A 15,585-nucleotide genomic window follows, 5' to 3' on the forward strand; every position below is an offset into this window, starting at 1 on the left:
AATAGGGAGTTTTGGCCAGAGGGGTCTCACTGTCATTCTAAAAAGACAGTGATGATTCCGTGAGTGGTGGCAGTGAATTTAAGGAGTGAGATACGCCCACGGGACGAGGGTGGGAGGCAAACAGCTGAATTGTAAACTGGAGCCCGTTTCGCCATGGTAGGCAACCAAGCTTGGTTCAGACAAAGGAAGGCCTTTGTGAGGAACTCATTGGGGCCAGTCCTGACTAGGGTTGCCAGCTCCAGGTAGGGAGATTCCTGGAAATTTTCTGGTAGAGTCTATGGAAGCCAGGGTTTGGGGAGGGGAGAGGCCTCAGCTGAACAGAATGCCATATGGCCCACCTTCCAAAGCAGTTATTTTCTTTTTGGGGGGGAGAGATCTGTTGTCTGGAGTTCAGTTGTGATACCTGGTGATCTTCAGACTCCACCAGAAGGTTGGCTGCTTTTGGCGTAGCAGTTAGTGCTTCAGAGCAGGGTCTGCTAGATCCATATTCTTGCTGTAGAAGCTGAGTGGGTGATTTTGAACCAGTCACAGACTTTCAGCCTAACCTACCTCACAGGGTTGTTGTGCAAGTCAAAAGGGGATGTAAGCTGCTTTGGTCCCCATTGCAGAGAAAGACTACTTTTCCTCCTGGGAAACCATTGTTGCCAATCTCCAGGTGAGGGCTGGAGATCACTCAGAATTACAACTGCTCTTCAGATGGCAGAGATCAGTTCCCCTGGAGAAAATGGTGGACTCTGGTCCCGTTCACACGTCAAAGTTGCCACGCTAAAGACACGGATGATAGGCGGATTTTCGGTGCGCGATCACACCGCAACATCTAGGAAGCGTAGTACACCCGTGGCTTCTTGCCGAAGATGTGGAGTAAAAAACTACCACATACAATGTACTAGTTTCTGGAAAATGCGGGGCAAGGGCAGGCGTCTGATCGCATTTCCGCTTGAATCCCGTGGCATCCGGCACCCGTCCATGTCCCGTCGCACACCGGATTTGGGGGGGGGGGTTGTAAGTCTCCACAGGATGCGTACAAACTATCATGCTCATGCGCAAACTTCAGTGTGGAAAAAAAAATCCTCAGAATTACAACTGATCTTCAGGAGGGAGGGGGGAGGAGAGGCAAAGCTGAAATCAGAGGGGCAGATAATGGCAGGTTGATGCTTGGCTGGGAAGGAGATAGGGTTGCCAACACCAGGTTGTTAAATCTATGGAGATTTGAGGGGTGGAGCCTGGAGAGGGTGAGGTTTGAGGAGAGGTGGGACCTCAGACAGGTACGATGCCATAGACTCCACCCTCCCAACCAGCCATTTCTTCCTGGGTAACAATTGTTGCCAATCTCCAGGTGAGGGCTGGAGATCACTAAAAATTACAACTGCTCTTCAGGTAGCAGAGATCAGTTCCTCTGGAGAAAATGGTGGACTCGGTGTCATTATACCCTGCTGAGGTCACCACAGCACATTGACGCTGAGTGACCAAGGCCTTGGTACTCTCCCAGAGCCTCTTTCTAGAGCTCATTGTATTTATTTCCGCGACGGGCCTTATTCCTATTGAGAAATAAAGTAACAACACGGTGGGTGGGGTGCTTGCGGGGAAAGAATAAGAATGAATGCTATCTCAGTGCAGTATAATAGAGTGCTGGACTGTGTTCACATCCTCGTTCTGGCATGGTGCTCACTGTGTGGCCTAGGGCTAGCTAGTCACTCTCACTCCAGCTCAGCCCGATCCACTTCACAGGATTGTGGGTGACAGTAAAATGGAGGAGGGAGGACCATGGAAGCCGTCCTGCATTCCTTGGAGGGAAGGGGAAACTATAACATAGAAATATGTAGCAAATACCTGGAAGTCTTTGTCACATATCTAAAAAATCAGTATGTGAAGCAAATAGCTTACACACATGACAGTAAGGGTGCCTTTGGCCATGACCACAAGAATATCAAGCAGAGAACAGGTGTCAATGGCAGGGGATGTATTTTATGTTCTGTCTTAGGCAGCAAAGTGGCCAGAACTAGCACTAATCATGGAAGACTGTCTCGTCCAACCTCTTTCTTTTTCTTAGCGCATGATAAGCTCTTAATATGTGGTTCCTCTTTCAGCGTGTGCATGTTGTTTGAAGTACCAGATCACCCCAGGTGAGTACTGGATTCCCATTCCCTTCCTAAAATCCACATATCCTTTCTTAGTATGGCCAGGGTTCCCTAAACTTCATATTTGCCATGCAATAGCTAGGTTTTGTAGCACTGATGAGCCTTTTTTGCAATTTTTGGTATTTCTCCATTGCTGTGAGCTATGCAGCTCTGCCATACCAAGGCTATGGGTGAGGATGGCACAATACAGAGGGTTTGCTTAGATTTCTATTTCTGTTGAATTTAAGTAATGGAATTACTTTTTTAAACAAGTGCCAGCCCTTCCAACACTTCCGCAGATCAATATTTAAGTGATGACTGGCCGGAATAAGATTGTGTACTCAGCAGTATAGGATTTGTCCTGTGGGTTTGGACAAGGCTCAGTTTTGTCTCCTGTGCTTTTTAATCTTTATTTAAAACCCTTGGAAGAGCTAATCCATGGCTTTGGAGTTGGGTGTCATCAATATGCGTATCACACCCAGCTCTGTATTTCTTTTGTCCTGACCATTTGGAGATGCTCCTGAGCCAGGCCTGGCTGCTGTAGCAAAATGGCTGAGACCAAGTTTAAATTGAATCCTGAGAAGATGGAGGGTGTATTGGTTGGGAAATAAGGTCTTGGAGACTATTGTGCATTCCCCATTCAATGGGGTTGACCCTCACCAAGGTGGTTAAGAGCCTTGGGGTTATAATGAATCCAGTATTATTGTGGAGGAGCAAGCTAATTCAGCTATGAAAAATGATTTCTTCCACCTTCCTTCAGTCCAGTGACAACTCACTACCTTGACCTGGCTGGTCTGGCAATGTGGGTTCATGCTATAGTAACCATGAGCGAGACCATTGTAACACACTGTATATCCATCTACCCTTGAAGATATTCTCCGGTGGTCCAGGAGTGGGGCAGTCCTTCAGACTCCTTACTCCTGGGAATAGTTCCTCCTCTCCGAAGGCATGGCTGGCAGACTCTTTAGTCACAGAGGGCTTGACTCCTGCAACCCAGTCTCTCCGGCCCTGCCTTCCAAGCAGGACATTGCAGGCAGTGCTCCATTGGAGCACAGTAGTCAGAAGCATCTGCAGCCTCCATTGGAGCACAGTAGTCAGAAGCATCTGCAGCCTCCATTGGAGCACAGTAGTCAGAAGCATCTGCAGCCTCTGATTGACTCAAGGAAGAGGGTGAGTTGTCAGAGGAGGAGGAGGAGGAGGTTCCTGTGGCTCAATCCAGGCTCTTCACCCAGGAACTCTACAATAGACTCCTTCCAAAAGTCATTATGACACTCAAACTAGCTTACACCCCAAAAGAAAAGGAGGAAGATCATTCCGGCTTTCCTATAGGATCAGACAAAACCATGCTCAAATCCAATTCTAAAACAGTGGGGGCACCACTGCCAGCAGCCTTCTATAATGTCATGAAGGCAGAGTGGGAGCACCCAGCTAAACCTAAAGCCACTCACCTGGCATGTGGGAAGTTTTATTCTCTGATCAAAGAAGCTTCAAAAAAGCTAAAACTGTCCATAGTAGATGACCCAATTAATAGCTTGGCATCCACCTCAGTTCTTCCTATGGGGGCAGATGGGCTTCCAAAGGAGAACAGTGACAAATGCATAGAACAAGCCCTGAGGAGAGATTTTGAAGCGTTGGCTAATGCTCTACGAGCTTCTGTTACGGGGTTCTTATTTGCCAGAGCAGCAAATGCATGGTCTTCTGATCTGGCAAAGGCAGATAGTGGCAATCCTAAAGAGCTAAAGGATGAGCTAAGGAAGATTGCCCTTGCCGCGGTCTTTGCTGTGGATGCCAAACTGGATGCAGTGCAACAATCGGCCAGGAGCATGGCTTGCCGTGTCACAGCAAGACGTAACACCTGGCTGAGAAGGTGGGATGTGGATCCTTCAGCACGTGCTAAAGTCGCAGCGGTTCCATTCAAAGGTACCAACCTGTTTGGAGAAGGTCTGGAAAGGTACCTTATTGAAGATAAGGATAAGAAGAAGGTTCTTCCCTCAAAGAAGAGGGAAAGAAAGACGAGATCTTCAGTTCTTTCGGGATTCTAGAAGACAGACCAAAACTGGCAATAGTAGATCTTACAGAGGCAAGTGGCAACCCACGTCCAAAGACGGCAAATCATCCTCTTTCTCCACGAAGCAATCCCACAATGGCAAAAGCACAAAGAAAGGACCCCAGGCATGACTATGCTGGGAAGAGGACACAGACTATGCTGGGAAGAGGACACAGACATTAGGGGCCATCTTCAGCAGTTTGCACAAGTATGGCAGAATACGGTCACAGACAGATGGGTTCTGGACACTGTCACAAGAGGATATTCTCTAGAATTTTTGTCCCTACCTTCAAACGGTTTTCTAGAGCTACCAAAAAACAGATCCAGAGTGAAACACAGGCAGTTGGAAGTGGCTGTTGCCCATCTGATCGAGATAGGGTCAATAGAACCAGTCCCATCCCTAGAGAGATCTCAAGGGGTCTACTTGGTCTTCTTCACCATACCAAAGAAAAATGGGGATGTAAGAGCGATTTTGGACCTCAAATGACTAAACAAACGGGAAGTTACCAGAAAGTTCAAGATGGAAACATTCAATTAGTCTACCATGGAAACCATTACCAGTATCGGGCACTTCCCTTTGGCCTGAAGTCCTCACCGAGGGACTTCACCAAGGTCCTAGTGGCCCTGGTTGCCTACCAAGGGGGTATCACTGTACCCCTAGTTAGATGACATATTAGTCAAGTCTCATACGATATAACGGTCAAGTCACTGGAGATCATGATGAAGGTACTCAGGAGGGGCCAGGAGGGATTCTACCAACAGTGTCTATAATAACACATGGCAGATGTTCCATTCTTGGTGCATAGGGAGGGGAGAGGACCCTCTTAGGGCACCCGTGGTTGAAGTCCTGTCCTTCCTTCAAGAGGGGCTGGAGAAAGGACTTAGCACAAGCACCCTGAGGAGGTAGGTGGCAGCCATCTCCACCATCAGGGGAACTAGCTAGACACCCTCATGTTAAAAGGTTCCTAAGGGGTACGTCCCTATTGAATCCTCCACAGGCACATAGGTTTCCAACTTGGAACCTCAACATAGTCCTCAAGGCTCCCTTTGAGCCTATGGCAACCTGTGCCTTAAAGCAGCTGACCTTCAAGACAGTCTTTCTGGTGAGCTTCACTTCAGCACGGAGGGTATTGGAATTGGGGGCCATCTTGATGAACAAGGAACTATGTGTCTTCCATAATGACAGGGTGGTCCTCCATACTGATCCAGCCTTTGTCCCTAAGGTTAATTCGGCCTTTCATAGGTCCATGGATATTGTCCTTCTGTCTTTCTGCCCAAATCCTGAAGGCGAGAAGGAAAAGGAATGGCATTGGCTAGATGTGAGGAGGGCACTAAGTTTCTACCTGGATAGGACGAGGCACGTGAGGACTACTATTCGTCTCTTTCAGGAAATCGTCCGTAGGTAGGAAGGTTTCTTCTTCCTCCCTAAGTAGATGGATGGCATATAGGGCTAAAGGTTTGGATCCTCCCCAGGGGGTAATGGCCCATTCCCTTAGAGGGGTGGCCACCTTGGCAGCCTTTAGGGTTTTCCCATCACTGGAGGTGGTCTGCAAGGCGGCTACCTGGAGATCAGTGCACTCTTTACAAGGCACTATAGGATAGATAAGATGGCCTCAGTGGAAGCTACCTTCAGCCATAGGGTCTTACATCACATCTTGTAGATGGGGAAGCGGTTGGACCCACCCTGGAGGATACTGCTTTTTCACGTCCCAGGAGTAAGGAGTCTGAAGGACTGCCCCACTCCTGGACCACCAGAGAATGGAAGATTTATCTCCACTTACCGTGAAGTTTCCTTCTCAGTGGTCCAGAGTGGGGCAGTTCTGCCCACCCTTTGTGAAGGGGGACGACTTCCTTTGTCAACAGGGGTGTTGTTTCTCCATCCGTGTACAGACAGAAGATAGGGGTTGGTTGACTCTAGCCGGTTCCATTGGAGGATGAGTTATTTAAAGTTTATTGGATGGTTAGCTCCCCATTGGGAGCGGTATGTTGTTAGTTGCCTTTTCAGTGAAGGGGAGTGGAGGCTTGGAGAACAACTGGGTTCCAGGGGTCAAGCCCCTCCCCTCCATGACTAAAGAGTCTGCTGGCCCTGCCTTTGGAGAGGAGGAGCTATTCCAAGGAGTATGGAGACTGCCCCACTTTGGACCACCGAGAAGGAAGCTTCATGGTAAGTGGAGATAAATCTTTCATTTCAGCCCCAGCTCAGTTTAGGGTTGCCAGGTGCCTACCTGCTGCCATTGGGGGGGCTGCCTGCTGCCGCCTGGGATCTTATGCAATAACATCACCCAGAAGTGACGTCATCATGCTGGGCACGTTGCACAAGGGACACTCTAGCATTTGGCCAAAAACTCACCATAGAGTTTTTAACCAAATGTTAGAGTGTCCCTCACACAACGTGCCTAGTGTGATGACATCACCTCCAGGTGCCGGGCACGTTGGGCGTGGTGGGACTCTTTGAGGGTGGGGCCCCCAAAGTCAAGGGAACCCCCCATCCCCATCGGGGAGATGGCAACCCTAGGTCAGTTACTTTCAGGAGCATATTGTACCCATTCTACAGTCTTTCCGCTGGTTACCAGTTAGCCTTAGACAAGTTCTGCATTTGGAGTCACCAGTTAGTTTCCAAGTTCAATTTAAGGTGCTGGTTATCACGTGCAAAGCCCTTCGTGGCACTAGGAAACCCCCCCCCCCCAATATATCTGCAGGACAACCTCTCCTGCCCTGCTCGACCATATGAGCCCAGCCTTCAGAAGGTCCTGGAGCATCCTCTGTTGTAGCTCCCACTTTGTGGAGTGACCTGCCTGAGGAGGCCAGGAAGGTTTCCACAATTCTGTCATTCCACAGAATGTGTAAAACAGAATTGAAAGCTGCATAGTAATTTTGCTATCTTGGTCTCTCTAGCATGATCTTATTGCACATCTTGGTGACAGCCCATGGCTAAGAGAACAATTTTAATAACAATAATTTAAAATTTCTAAACTAGATAGTTAAATTACTATTGTTCAACCACTAATGATGAACCTCTCCCAAAGACTACAGAAATAATGTTACTTTATTGCCAAATGCTCCTTGTTAACTGTTTTTCTTTCCTTCTGTCTGTAAATGTTTTGGGACACTGATGTAAGTGTTACAGATTTGCATGACATTCCGTTTTGAGCAATTTAGTCTCTTAAAATTAGTTCTCACACCTAACAATTTAGTAATGTAGAGGCTGTTCTGCATTTGGAGTGCCTGGGAATGCTTGCCTGATACTACTGGTCTAGATTTTACTGTGGTGAACACGTAAATCTCCTAATGGGTGAACCTCCCTAACTAATCTGAGACTGAAGCAGGTAGTGGTATTTTCTGGCTTCTTTATTAATAAAGTGCTTGTATTTATTGAGACACATGGCTTGCCTGGGTCTGTTTTAGACAGGTTATATATAATGATGCTTAAGGTGCATGAATCCCTAAGATCTAAATAGCATCTATCACCTGTGCTGACTGACTAAAGTATGCCTTGTTCTGTCTGTGTTTATATGTAAGTAAATCATGGAAGCAAAAACATGAGCTTTTAGTGTGGCCTTGCCCCATAGAAATGGAAAATGTAGAACATGCTGTGTTTATTTACCTGATCCGGATGCATTGTGGTCTTCCTAATTTTTAATGTGGATTTATCATTTAAGAGTAGGAATTGATGACACTGGTTTCAAGAACTGCCAGCCAAAAACTTCTGGGAAACTCATGGATGGGACAGGAAGGCCCTTTCCCTGCAGCAGGTCCCTCAGGGCCCTGATGGTGTCCAGAGGCATAGGTTTCCTGCTGTTGAGATCCCCACCCCCCCACCCCCAGTCTGCTCCGGGAATTGCTCCAATAATTTCCCATCAAATATCAAGGTACTTCCAGGACTAGACCTCTAGGGAAAAGACACAGTGGTCCTGCTCTCCTCTCCTTTCCCCTCCTTTTATTAAACTTTCCCCTCTCATTGTCTGCACAAACCATGGGCATTGGAGCGTGTGTGTAATTTTAAGTACGATGGATGCATACTACCACAATCCAGGATTCAGGTAGTGCTAAGTAAGTGTCCCAGGGCCATACTGAGAATTCCAAGTATGTACAGTTTGTGAAAATAAGTGTTGAGGATCATGCATACTACCACAATCCAGGATTCAGGAAGTGCTAAGTAAGTGTTCCCAGGGCCGTACTGAGAATTCCAAGTATGTGCACTGGGCAGACAGTATGTGAAAATAAGTGCTGAGGACCAATTTCTGTTATCTGAGCACCCCAGGAAAGCATACCCACAGGTTTGGAAGGTTTACGTATGCATGTATGTAGGTGCTATCAGGTCACAACTGACATCTGGCGACCATAGCAAGGGGTTTTCAAGGCAAATGAGGAGCAGAGGTGGTCTGCCATGGCCTTCCTCTGCAGAGTCTTCCATCGCATCCCAGTCCCCCCCCCCCCTTTGATTTGTGAAAGGCTTTCCTCTGCTTAGCGGTAGAACAATACCTCTTAACATGGCCTCACTTCCCACAGAGGTGATAAATAATGCTACCTTTGTTATTTACATTCATCATCATCACATCACATTAGCCTTTACTGGCATAAAACAATACATTAAAAGAGGATTACAATATATATATAAAACAAACCATTTTACAGACTACATAATATTGCATAATATTGCATCATCCAATTTGTTATAGAGTGTTACTCATTTTGGTAATTTTTCCTGATGTAACTTTATAGCTGATTGTAAGAACATGGCTACCGTCACTGATATTTCAGGAGTAGAATCATTCAGAAGCGGATGCACTTTTGAAACATCAGGAAGGTCTGTCACGTTGACTAATATAGAATTTAAATATCTGTAACGAATATCTACATAAAATTGACAACGCAGGCAAGTACGTGAAACTGTCTCAACACATCCAAAGTTACACTATATATACAGTCCAGCCGTGTATACTCTGTTACTATATCTCCCATGTAGGATCGCTGATGGTATTGCATTGAATTGTAAGTACTTGTGGTCCTTGTAAATCAGAAAAATATGAAGCCATTCGGCCTGCCTTAAGGGAAATCTCAAAGTGCAGAGGGGAGAGCAAGATTTGTTGGCTAAGCTGCACAGCCATTGTTTTTCAATATCAAGGATTCTGCGTTTTCTCATCTGAAAAGTGCCCATGAAAGGAAGCATGAAGAGTGAGTCCAGTGGGATACCCATCCATGGCAGTTATTTTGTTCTCAATGTGTAGTGGCCAGTTAGACACATTTGACTCTGTGAGCATTTGTCGTATAAAGCTCCCTGGGTCTACATTGTATACAGCCAATATCTTACTGTCATAAGCCACGCACCAGCCTCCACAGAATTCCACCCAGTTTCTAGACATAAGGCTGCATAAGGTACACAGCGCGGCATTCCCATGATTTTTCAGGGAAATTTAGATTGAACGTGTTCAATGGTGCCATTAAGTGCACTTATCCATATTGGAATATCATACAAGAGTTGGGGAATTACTTTGGCCTTGAAGACTTTTAATGCTGCTGGTAGGAATTGACTACCTCTGGTGTAAAAGAATCGGGAGATGACCAAAGCATTGATGTCGGGCTGATGTCAACAGGATTCTGGATGCTGTTAAACCCCACACTTGTCTCTTAGACTCGTTTCCATCATGGCTGGTAAAAACCAGTGTGTCAGCTTGCTGTCATAAGTTAAGGAGACTGGTGGAGGGAGACGGGAATGTACTCCTTGGAATGTACTTTCGCTTTCCCTCTGTCTGAGTGCTGTGCTGTTATCTGTATTGTTTATGAGCCTGACCTTGGTAACATCATCTCTGGGAACACGGGTCCATTACTTTTCTGGATTGAATTATAGAATTACTAACCACATTGTCAGACTATGGCCAAGTGGCCGGACTGAAGGTTAACTTGACTAAGACGAATATGTTAAAAAATATGACCAATGACCAAGTGAAACAACTGCAAGAAAAATCAGGATTTGAATAACAAAAAAGTGACATATTTAGGAGTAAAAATAACTAATAGATGTAGCTATCTGATGAAAGATAACTATACAGAGCTTTTGACAGAAATAAAAAAAGATCTTGATAAATGGAAGACTCTACAAATACCCTTGATAGGAGTAAAAATAACTAATATATGTAGCTCTCTGATGAAAGATAACTATACAGAGCTTTTGACAGAAATCAAAAAAGATCTTGATAAATGGAAGACTCTACAAATATCCTTGACGGGTAGAGTAGCTACAATAAAAATTAATATCCTGCCAAGATGGATCTTTTAATTCCAAACAATACCAGTACTTCATAATCAACAATATTTCAAAGAACTGGAGGAAGTGATGTCACAATATATATTGCAAAACAAAAAACCAAGGATAAAGATGGAAAATTTACAAGATGCTAAAGAAAAAAATGGATTAGGATTATCAGACTGGCTTTTGTACTATAGAGCAGCAGCATTGGTGTGGGTAAAAGACTGGATTATGTTAGAAAATACCAGATTGTTAACCCTAGAGGGACATGATCTTTTATTGGGTTGGCATGCATATATGTGGTATGGAAAATGAGATACACACAAGTATTTTAAACAACCTATGATTTTTACTGATGCTATGGGAAAATATTAAAAGATTATTTTATACCAAGATACCTAAATGGGTTTCACCACTTGAAGTATTTACAGATCCTAATTTGATACAAAAAATATGTTGTTGAGATATGAAGAATTGATAGATAATAAAAAATGATCTAAAATCAACAGAAAAACTAAAAAAATGAGAGATAAATTTAGGCTGGTGGGAAAGGTTACAAATAGAGTCTAGATTTGTAAAAGATAAACCATCAGGGTTCTACTCAAACATAACGGAAATGGATAAAATATTGTTATATGCTGATGATAAATTGATTAAAAAATTGTACATATCAATGTTAGAAGAGAAAACCCAGGATGAAATAGTTAACAAGTGTATGGTTAAATGGGCGCAAAACTAGGGACATAACATTAATTTAGACCAGTGGCTACGGGTATGGAAAACCAATGTAAAGATTACTAAAGCTATTCCATATAAAGAAAAGATATATAAAATGTTTTATAGATGGCATATGACAGCAGATAGACTAGCTAAGATCTACCCTGAACTGTCAAATATGTAACAGCCCATCCTCTGCATTGGTGAGATCCTTCTAGGGCCACAAACATTTCTTTAGCCATTTGCAAGTGTTTAGTTTGAGAAAGATGATTGCTTACCAAAACATGATGAGTGCTTTAGCCTTGAGATCTTTCTCTTCCCATGCCTCCTTTGTCGCAACATCGGCTCCCATTGAAGTCCGGCTTCTGGACTCGCAGAACCATTTTTAGCCTCGTCGTCTACCATGAAGAGAAATTGTTGGGCATTAGGACTTCAAGTCACAATTTTTCATCCACATAAATCTACTGCAGTTGTGCCATCGTTCCCTGTCTTCGTAGTTTGCTCTGGTTACTCAAGCACACAAACACATTTGTCTGGCTTTCTTCTCAGTTGGACTGCAGTGGCAGGCTTTTCCTAGTTAGCCATTGAAAGCAGATTTAGCTCAACTGCTGGTCCGCATAGCCTCACAGGCGGAACTCTCATAACTTCTTGGGAATTCAGTGGGTAGCACAGTGCTCAAAGGCTTGTAATGCAGCAGAGCTGTCTGGTCACTGTGTGTGTCACCACTCGGAGCCTCTTTATCTTTTCAATAAACCAATAAAAGTTCTTTATTATAGGAAATCCATTTTTAGATAGGAAAGGACAGGGTTAGGTCCCCAATGTAGACCAACTAGGACGGATGGAGACGCAGGAGATCATGTCCTGCTCTCATGCTGCCAAGGTGAAGAAGAGCAGAGGAGAGAAGGTGTCAGGCCGGAAGGAAGGGAGCTTTCCCTAGGAGTCGCAATCTACACATCAGAGAGACAGCATCAAAGAGGAAGGAAAGGACGGTCCGTGTCCTGAGCCCATCTGTCTCTCTGACTCTGTTGTGGCCCCACCTGGAGACTGAGGCTGAGAGACAGCCTACAGTCGTTCACTTCCAGCGAAAGAGGACCACCACCCAGGATCGGCTGTAGATCACTGACAGTGTAGTTGTAGCTTGAAGTTGAGTGTAACCGCAAGTGGCATGTTTTAATTTTCTCTTTGGGTGACTTCCCGTAGTAGCTTATCCTTGATACCCTTCTGGTCATATCAAAATGTTCCTTTACTTCATCGGGTAGGTTAAGGATTTCTAAGAATGCTTGAGATGAAACTCTTTACGTATGAGTCCCTGTGTAGGAAACTGGAAGTGGTGTGATGATATCATAGGACTTCGCACTAGGCAACGATTTGAGGCTGTGCTCTGAATTACCAGTAAGGAGCCTGAAGCATGAAGTGGTGGTCACAAGATGTCTGTTGTGAGATGGTGCTTTTCTGAACATCATGCAATGGCATGTTGGTGTCCAGAAACTGAACCTGCTATGTAAACTGTTTCAGGCTTAGGAACCTGCTATGTGAATTGTTTCAGGCTTAGGATGCTGGTGGAGTGAACGTTATTTCAGTCCCAACGAAATCTCCCATGGGCTTCCTTTCTGTGAGTCTAGATGACGACGATAATGATGGCACCAGTGTATCTCAACCCGCGGAGGAGAATTTGGGGATGGGAGCAGAGGAGGCACTGCTCTAAGTGACATACGAACATATGGGTGTCCTGCAGACCAGTGCAGGTTCCCACAGCAGGACCCCGAAGAGGCCAGCTCTTTCCAAGCTCACCCCTTACTGCACCACCACTGTGGTGAACAGGGCCTCTCCATCCGCCGGAGGCTAGCTTTTAACTCCCTGTAGAGTATTAACCCCTGGAAAATGCATGGGCGGTGCATGGACTTGGACAGTGGAAAGTGGTCGGTGACCTTATACCATCTTCGTCGTCTCTGACCTTTCCATGTCCTGTTTTTCTTCACCATTTAGATTGTAAATGGCCGTTGTAAGTGGTTCAACTAGAGAGTGAGGCAGAGAGTGCAGTTGCATCTGAGGAGAACAGTGAATCAACTGAAGTCATGTTCTCATGTGATGAAAACTCTTTTGAATGTGCGTCCAAGACTGAAAGACCTAAAAAGGATGAAGTCATTGAGGTATTTCCATGTTGCAATTGGGCTGCAAACTGACAGACTGGATTTCCCGACCTGCTGGCTTTCCTTTTTCAGTGAAAGGCTCCACTCAGCAGATCTGTGGCTGGGTCTGGGCCAGCAACAGGACAACCCCCCAGAAACACGGGATAGAACACTCTGCTTGAAACAGGGAGAAGAAGATCCTTCTGCTTAAATAATTTTTAAAATACGTTTTTCATTGGTAGTGGGTAGCGCCCCCCCCCCCACCTTTTAACTGCTGCACTTTTTGTAAGTTATTTTGAGGGATTGCCTTTTTAAAAAATCTTGAATGAAAAGTAAGACTTAACTTCCCAGCAGTACTATGTATTCCTGTTTTTATTTTTGACAGGCACCACCCAGAAGCCTTAGGCCTCGCTTCCGGAAGAAAAGTACCTCACCACGTACCGCTGAAGCCATGTGATGAGCAAGTAGCATCAACAGAATATCCCTCTTCTGCCTTAAAGATCTATTTAATTAATAATGTCGAGAGAGCAGTGGTGGGGTGGGCGGGTGTTTGATGATACAGCACTGTAGACTTGGCTTTTATCGCTTCCTGTTTTCTGTTGTGTGCGCCATCTGCAAATGCTGCACGACACGGTCAGAACAACCGAGAAGGCAGCGGCCATCCTGGAGCATCCCCACTTCCTGCTGTTCCCCGCATTTTTTAATTTTTAATGTAAAAAAATCCTGAATTCATTTGAGTACACAGACAACGAAAACCTGAATGTCCATTTCTGTTACCTTGTTTGTTGTTGTGCGTACTGCCAATTAATCATTTTGCTGGAAAAGTGGGGTGAGAACAAAGCCGAAGAGACATAGCAACAAAAAAATAAATGAACTATTGCAACATATTTATTTATTTATTTATTTATTTATTGTCAGATTTCTACCCCGCCCTCCCCGCAAAGCAGGCTCAGGGCGGCTTCCAGTGACATAAATACATGATATATATCGCCTTTGTTTTGATGAGACTGAATTCCCTTATTTCTGTAAGCTCTGTAAGTTTTGATGAGGCTGAATTTCCATACAGATGTTTTTGGTCTGCGTTGGTGCTCTCTTCCGGGACATCCACATGATACTGCCCTCTATTTGTCCAGTTTTCATGTTTTCTCCCACTTTGCTGTAATCTTTCCAAAACTTAGTTTGGTACAAACTTTTTCGGAAGATTTGCAGTCACAGCATCTTTGGACACTATGTAGATAGGAGTGTACATTTAGTTAATTAAAAAAAAAAAGATTAGGAATTGCCAAATCATTTAGTGTTACATTGTTATAGCAATCTAAAGTCTAAAGTAATAATAATCTATTGCAACTATATAGTAGTTCCCAACTTTCAGGTTTTTTTTAAAAAAAGGATGTATTTAGCTTTTTTGTCACAGTTATAAATGGAAATATGCAGCACATACTTTCCCCCTTACAACTCTGCAACAAAAAGGGCTAGAGGCTTTTTTTAAATGAATGCTAGTACATTGTTGCAGTAGATCATTATAATGTTTTAGCATTATAGTGATGTGGCAGTTCCTGATTTTTTAAAAGCCCCCTGGTGGGGGAAAGGAATTGGTTGCTATGGGGGAAAGTATAAGGAATGCTGCTGTACAAAGCATATTGAGGTGATTTACACATGCAGGAGAGTAAGATGAGAATAAGGTGGTAGATCCTGAGATAATAGAATGGACTGTTCCACTTTAGACTACAGCTGGAGGATCACAGTGTCAGGTCTTGAAGAAACTCACTCCCAAAAACACTATCTTGGCAGTGATTTGTTTATTGAGAGGTAAAGAGGTTTCAAGCATAAACGAGTCTGTGTCAGAACTGACTCCTTTGGCACCAGTTCTCCAATTATACATAACTCAAACAATCCCCCCCCCCCGTGACCAGAGCAATCACACCCACAAATCCAGCCCACCAAAATATACGGTACACCATCAGCCCTCCTACAACACCTGCAAATCTATGGTTACATTATCTAGCAGTGTCTGGTACTCAAGGTCAAGCATGCATACTTCCCACCAAGGGGAGGCCCCGCATGGATGCAGTTACAAGCCAGCGGGACTCTCAGCAAAGCAGTTCCACACACGCACTCACACACTCCCCCCCCCCCAATTCTCTGCCAGAGTGAAACAAGGCAGTGAGCTTATAGATACCATAGACAGGCAGTTAAGAAACATATGGCAAACGAGGCCCAAGTTTGACACACAGATGGGCACATTTTGGAATGTTCCCCTATAAAGAGATGTAAAATTTCTGGAAGTTTTGAAGCGGGGGGGGGGGGGGGGGGGAGAGGCTGAATTTT

At 44.7% G+C, this 15,585-nt stretch overlaps 1 protein-coding gene across 2 annotated transcripts in view; it reads left to right on the top strand.

Moving 5' to 3' along the window:
* The window catches only part of REEP1 (receptor accessory protein 1), a 51,881-nt gene extending 37,738 nt beyond the window's left edge, over positions 1–14,143 (top strand). For both annotated transcript variants that reach the window (XM_015406955.1, XM_015406956.1), the window contains exons 7-9: positions 2,088–2,123; positions 13,136–13,278; positions 13,643–14,143. In XM_015406955.1, the coding sequence (XP_015262441.1) occupies positions 2,088–2,123; positions 13,136–13,278; positions 13,643–13,714 (251 nt within the window). In that variant the 3' untranslated portion in view covers positions 13,715–14,143. The remainder of the gene's footprint in view (positions 1–2,087; positions 2,124–13,135; positions 13,279–13,642) is intronic.
* The last annotated feature ends 1,442 nt before the right edge of the window (positions 14,144–15,585 follow it).

The sequence above is a fragment of the Gekko japonicus genome, unplaced genomic scaffold, assembly GCF_001447785.1.
Source record: "Gekko japonicus isolate JY-2015 unplaced genomic scaffold, Gekko_japonicus_V1.1 scaffold1469, whole genome shotgun sequence".
Taxonomy (NCBI): Eukaryota; Metazoa; Chordata; class Lepidosauria; order Squamata; family Gekkonidae; genus Gekko; species Gekko japonicus.